At 54.5% G+C, this 6,633-nt stretch overlaps 1 protein-coding gene across 1 annotated transcript; it reads left to right on the top strand.

The window, feature by feature from the left end:
- Positions 1-403: 403 nt before the first annotated feature.
- LOC101975842 (nuclear envelope pore membrane protein POM 121) lies at positions 404-6,302 on the top strand. Its single transcript, XM_005320225.3, has one exon. It carries the CDS (start codon positions 404-406, stop codon positions 3,968-3,970), a length of 3,567 nt encoding a protein of 1,188 aa, XP_005320282.2. The 3' UTR covers positions 3,971-6,302.
- Positions 6,303-6,633: the final 331 nt, after the last annotated feature.

Here is a 6,633-nt window from a genome sequence, read left to right as displayed (position 1 = left end):
TTCAGGCCAGGCTTCACTGCACTGGATCCAAAAGGAATCTTTAATCACTCCTCGGTGGGCTGCTCTGAATCCGGCAAAGCCCTCCCTTGGACATCACTTGGAGAGCACCTGAATGGGTGATGCTTGGTTAACTGTGAGGTCATGATCAATACTATGTCTACAAAGGAGCATGCTGGGGAAGTGATGGCCAGATTGTGTATGCGTATACCCGCGTATGCTTGTGTGACTATGCACACTGCGTGTGCGTGCCTGTGAGTATGTGCGTGCAACCAGAGCATCGAGCCGAATTCTGCCCTGTCCACCGCCCTGATAGCCTCTCCAACTCTGAGCTGATGGATCACACACCTTCTGGCCTGGGGTAAGAAGGCCGCGAAGAAATCTTCCCCGCCACGCGTAGCTGCTTATGTCTCTGGCGGCTGTGCCTGGAGAAGGCGAGCGGCAGCGGCCCCCCATAGCTAGCACCCAGGGGTTGGCCCGGGACTGTGGCGGGCCAGCGCGGGCGGCGCTGCTGGGCCTCGCGCCGCTGGGCCTCGCGCTGCTGCTGGGCCTCGTGCTGTACCTGGTGCGTGCAGGACCGTTGGTAGCGTGGCTGGCCGTTGGGGCTACCACGGTCTGGTGGCGACTGAGCCGCGAGTTCCGTGGCCCGCGCGCCGCGCCGTCGCCGTCATTCGTTCGCAGCCAGCTGAGGCAACGAACACTGCTCCTCTCGCCTCTGGCCAACGCGGCAGCAAACGGAAAGCTCCTAGAGCCTCGGACTCTGTTCAAAGGACTCAAACCCGCCGAACTGCTCCTCATGGGCAGCTACCTGGGTAAGCCCGGCCCTCCGCAGCCTGCCACCGCGCAGGAGGGCAGGGACCTGAGGGAGCGGCCAGTCCGCCGCCTGCCCACCCGCTCCTCGCCACCTACACCTGCGGCCCAGCGGGTCCCGCAGCGCGGTTACCCCTCTCTCCCGACCCCTTTCCACCGACCCCCCAGGAGGTCTATGCATAGGGATTGTGGGACTTTAGCCAATCCCTTTGTGATAGCTCCTGCAAGACGCTATCCAATTCAGCAGGCCCAGTATTCCATGCTAGGGGTACTGCCCACGGTGTGCTGGGATGGTTGTCAGAAGAAGGCTGTACTTTCGGTTCGGAACTCCAAGATGGTGTGCAGCCCAGGGACTGTGAGGATTGCCCCTCCGGATAGCAGGTTAACTCGTCGTCTCCTACCAGGGCAGTTAATCAACTCAACCCTGCCCTCACCATCTGGTAATGTCCCAGACTCATGTGCAAAGGAGAATGATCTCAGAGAGGGGAAGAAAAGGATCGCGGAGGAAGACGACCACTTACTTGTCGATGGTCAGGAGAATAAGAGGAGACGCCAGGATAGCAGTAGGAGTGGCCAGTCTCCATCTGGGCCACTGGTGGCCAATGGCGTCTCCTCGTCTTCTGTGCCTAACTCTGGGTCTCTGAAAAGAGTTCTCCCTTCCCAGAGCTCAGGAGAACATCCGAGTAAGCGATCTTGTACCTCGAGGGTTAGCTCCCTGACTAGCACGTGCGGCGTCCGTTGTTCTGGCCGCAATGCGATCACCAGTTCTTACAGTTCTACCCGAGGCATCTCTCGCCAGCAGCTGTGGAAGAGGAGTGGCTCCATTTCATCTCCCTTCTCTAGCCCAGCTTCCTCCCCAGAGAGGCCAGCCAAGAAAGCCAGAGAAGAGGAGCCGCGTCAGCATTCCAGATCTTCGACGACGACTCCTCCTCGGGTGGCCAACAAGGAGTCCCAGGGCGAGAGGGCTTTGAACACTCCCACTCAGAAGCAGCCGAACTCGAACTCGGGGGCTTGCCCATCTACGCCGGGCAGCTCCAGACAGCGCAAACGGAAGATTCCGCTGTTGCCCAGGCGACGGAACCAACTGACCTTGCCTTCACCACCTCAGCTTGGTTATCCCATCACGGCTGAAGACTTTGACCTGGAGAAGAAAGCTTCTCTCCAGTGGCTGAACAAGGTCTTAGAGGACAAGACTGATGTTCCTCCGAAGTTGGTCAATGAGAAGCCACCCGACACTCAGCCTTCTTTCACCCTGCCTGCTGCGACTACCACTTCCTCAGCAGCCTCCTGGCCAGCCGTAGGCACTAGCCTGAAGAAGACGCAGAGTGTCCCAGGGCCATCCCTCCCAGAACCTTCACCTCTGAAGACACCCAGTCTTCTGGACTCTCTTGGCTCTTTACCATCAGGGCCCCTGCCAGAAACCTCTTCAGACTCAAAACCCACAGCTACTTTTTTGGGACTGGTCCTTGCTTCCTCCACAGCACCAGTCGCTGACACCAAGACACCTCCAGCCCTTCAGGCTGACACATCTACCCCCTCCCCCATGCAAGGAGTGCTGTTTGGGGACATGTCAAAGAGCGAGACCTCTGACCCTTCCTCCCCAGGTGCCCTAGCCATGTCTTCTGCTTCTCCCACCTTCAAGCCTACTTTTGCAAAGGCACCTAAAAGTGAGAGTGAAGGCCCCTTGCCATCCAGTCTAGCCAAACTCCCCACGATGACCAGCACTGTCACCTCAACTTTCAAGTCCATCTTTAGTGACCTAGGGCCACCTGTGGCTGTGCCCTTGTCTGCTCCCTTTTCCTTTAAGCCAACAACTGCTGTGACGGCTGCTGCAGCCCCAGCTGCCCCTCTGTTTGCTGGCCTGGCCACTGCCACCTCTGTCGTGGCTTCCACCACCACCACTACCACCAGTGTGTCCAAAGACTCTAGTTCCAAATCTGCTTTTGGCTTTGGGGTCAACAGTGTGGCCAGTACTGGGAGCAGCACAACTAGCAGCATGACTTCCGCCTCTCAGCTCTTCCCCTTTGGGGTGCCCTCTGCTTCTGTCACCAGCTCTGCCAGGGCCATGGGCTCTGAATTCCAGTTTGGCAGGGCCCCCAACATGCAGACATCCACAGCAGTGACCACCTTTGGCCAGTCTCTGCCTGGTGCTGTTCAGATGGCAACCAGCAGCAGCAGCAGCAGCAGCAGCAGCAGCAGCAGCAGCAGCATTGCTGGCTTCCGTGGCTTCCGTGGCTCCCTCACAACCTCAGCCCTGGCCGCCATCTGCCAGCCTACACTGACTTTCAGTAACACAACCACTCCTGCATTCAATATTCCCTTTGGCTTGAGTGTCAAGCATCCCGTCGCAGCATACCCAATAGTCATCCCCCAGCCCAAATTTGGGGCTGCCAATGGGCAGCAGCAGAGGTCCACCAAGCCAGCCCTAACCCCAAGCTTTGGCAGCCCTTTTCCTTTTGGGATCTCTGGGGCCCCTGCCCCATCTGTAGCACCAGTGCTAACGCCAATGTCAGCTCCGGCGTCAGCGCTGGCCCAGCCGGCCCAGCCGGCCTTTGGCAGCTCAGCGCAGACAGGTTTTGGCTTGAAAACCACAGCCTCAGCCTTCAGCATCCCTGCCAGCACAAAGAAAGCCTTTGGTGTAGCCACCACCTCTGGCTTCAGAGCTACCACCCACACCACTAGCAGTGGGACCAGCAGCTCAACTTCGTCCCCTTTCATGTTTGGGGGACCTGTAGCCCCAAGTGTTGGACTCAGTGTGGCTGCCCCAGATACCAACTCCACCTCTGGGGCATTCAATTTTGGACCTGGACAGCGTGGTACCACAGGCACCACCACCCCCTTAGTGGGGGTCTTAAGTCAGAATGCCCTGGGGATTCCCAGCCAGGGAACACCATTTGCCTTTAACGTGGCCAGCACATCTGAGAGCAAACCTGTGTATGGAAGCATCTCCACACCTACGTTTGGGCGGAGCACCCTAACCGCTGGAGTGGGCACAGCGGGCAACAGCCTTTCCTTTGGGGTGTCCTCTATACCCACCCAAGGCTTTGTTGGAGTCCGGTCCTTTGGATCAGCAGCGCCTTCATTTTCCATTGGCGCGGGACCCAAGACCCCAGGTGCTCGACCAAGACTACAGGCCCGAAGGCAGCACACCCGTAAGAAATAGCTTCTGTCCCTGTCCCCATATCCATTCCCCTGTCCCCATCTTCATTCCCTTGTCCTCATCTTCATTCCCTTGTCTCCATCTCCATTCCCCTGTCCCCATCTCCATTCCCCTGTCCCCGCCTCCATTCCCCTGTCCCCGTCTCCATTCCCCTGTCCCCGCCTCCATTCCCCTGTCCCTGTCTCCATTCCCCTGTCCCCACCCCATTCCCCTGTCCCCCTCCCCATTCCCTTGTCCCCCTCCCCATTCCCTTGTCCTAGCCCAAATCTGGACCTCAGCACCTACTAGGAAGAGCCTCTGACTCTTCAAGTTCCATAAAACAAAACTACCCTAGATCTCTAGCTTCAGCCACCAGGGTGGTGGTAGTAGCCCAGGGACCGTTTCCTTTCTGGAGGAAGCAGGCACCTCAGGGAGGAAGCAGGCAGTGGCAGGGCCGAAGCCTGATACCTGTACTTGAACAGTTGCACTGGTGTTGAGAGCCGGGATGGTCTCTGGCGTTTTGCCAGGGGGAGTGGCACCAGCGAGCCATTAGGATGGTGATGGTTGAGCTCTCCCAGAGTTCCTGGAGAGTTTGTGTGCGTGGCGTTAGCGTGGGTTCGAAGTTCGTTCCTGCTTGTATCTAAAAGTGGCTCGTAACCTCCCGGTTATTTGTGCCCAGCCAGGCTGCGGAGTGCAGCTGAAGAACTAAAGGAACATCTGTACATACTGTCGGCTCACTTCCCTGACTCATTTAGTATGTCACTTAGTCAGGTGGCCTCCCTTCCCACCTTTTCCCCCAAGAGCCATCCTTGCCAGAGTGTGCAGTGCACACAACTTGAATCTCTGTTGCATTTGGTGGGATTGGATAAAATGAATAATTTTCATTCACAAGCGGGGAAGTCTTTTGGATCAGCAGCCCCTTCATTTTCCATTGATGGCGGGACCCAAGACCCCAGGTGCTCGACCAAGACTGCAGGCCTGAAGGCAGCACACCCGTAAGAAATAGCTTCTGTCCCTGTCCCCGTCTCCACATTATTTATAAAATAAGAATTATATAACATGGGCAAAAGGGACTCCAGTCCCTCAAGAAAGCTGTCTGGGACAGCACTTGAGCCCTTTCTTTACACAGAGATCACCCAACTGGGCAGCTAATTCCTGATCACCGGCATTCATACTTACCGCTTCAATGAACCAAGATGGAAGGAATTTAAAAGCTTAAATACAAAAATGAATTTTTACTTTGTTAAAAATATTTTAGCACATGATTCTTCTAAAGAGGATGGGCATGGCAGCAGTTTTACTTGCTTGGCTGGGTTATAAGAAGTGGTTCTCTTCCACTGGTCTTTTTGCCTGGGAGACCCCAGTGAGTGTTGCTTGGGCTGCCCCCTTTCGCCCTGCCAAGTCCGAGTCAAGTCTTATCTTCAGCCCTCTGCCAGTTTGGCCCCTAAAAACTTGGTGGCTCAAGGCTGTCAGGCTGGCAGAGCTGGGAGTGACAGAAGGTCCTGGAGAGGGCAGGATGCCTCCAACTGCCCTCAGCCGCCGTCTCCACCTGCTGGCCTCGCTGCCCATTGTCTGCCTCTCCTCTTTGGGAGGAGTATGAATTCCTATGCCTAAATTTTAAAAAACTTTTAAACTTAAAATTTTAACAAAAATTCATTTTTTAATTTAAGCTAAATTGCCTTTTAAATTCCTCCAAGCTTGGTTCATTGAGGTGACTAAGTATGATTGCTGGTGACCAGGAACTAGCTGCATAGTTAGGTGATGCCTGTGTGGTGAAGGGGCTCAAGCCCTGTCCCCAGGCAGCTTTCCTGAGGGAGTGGAGCTCCTTCTGGCTGTGTTATATAATTCTTATAAATAATGTAATGGAGCTATATCCTTTTGTGACTAAGGTTGAATATCTTGTGACAGGGGACTCCCACCCCAAGAACAGTGGGGCACCTGTGTTAGCCTGGCTCTGTGCCAGGCTGAAAAAAGAACTGAGACCCAAGTCCCAAATTCCTGTTAGGGTTGGAGGGGTAAAAGTGGGCCACATGTTTAAAAATGAAGCTTCTACCTATGCCTGATGTAAAGTGGATCCTCTTAAATTTATGGGCTAGTTCACCTCAGCTCGCGGGCAGGCCACTCAGCCCAGGAACATCTTGGTGGGGAGGCGGGCTGGTACCACCTGGGCGTGGGTATGTATATATGTATATGTTTGTGCATTGGACAGAACAGGAGGCTGAGGTTTTTCCATTATAAATAAAAATTTAATTCCTGTTGAATCTAGTTGGACTTTTTAGTATGAATGTGAGATTTTCCTTCTTGCTCATGTCATTAAGAATAAAAAAATTTTTTAAAATAAAGGACCTTGAAGGCCTGGAGTGAGGGGCAGGACTGTGGACCCTGCCCCTACATCCTGGCAAAGCTCGTTCATTCCAGACTCTGGGGAGATATGTACCAAGTTTCCCAACAGCATACACAGCAGTGGAACTTTCCGAACACCATGCCACTATGTGGTCTGAATGAGGTGTCCCTTTATCTTTCCTCCAGGATTGCCACTGTGTCAAAGACCTTTAGGTGTCATTACAGGTATTTCATCCACTAGAACTGTCAGGTGCAGCGCTGCAAAGTGCCTGGAAAAGTACCTGGCATGTAGTAGGTGTGCAAGATGTACTTGTTAAAGGAATAAACTTTTGCTTTATTTATGC

This window comes from Ictidomys tridecemlineatus, chromosome 5 (genome assembly GCF_052094955.1).
Source record: "Ictidomys tridecemlineatus isolate mIctTri1 chromosome 5, mIctTri1.hap1, whole genome shotgun sequence".
Taxonomy (NCBI): domain Eukaryota; kingdom Metazoa; phylum Chordata; class Mammalia; order Rodentia; family Sciuridae; genus Ictidomys; species Ictidomys tridecemlineatus.
Note: the sequence above shows the minus strand (reverse complement) of the source record. Positions and strands in the feature narration are given on the sequence as shown.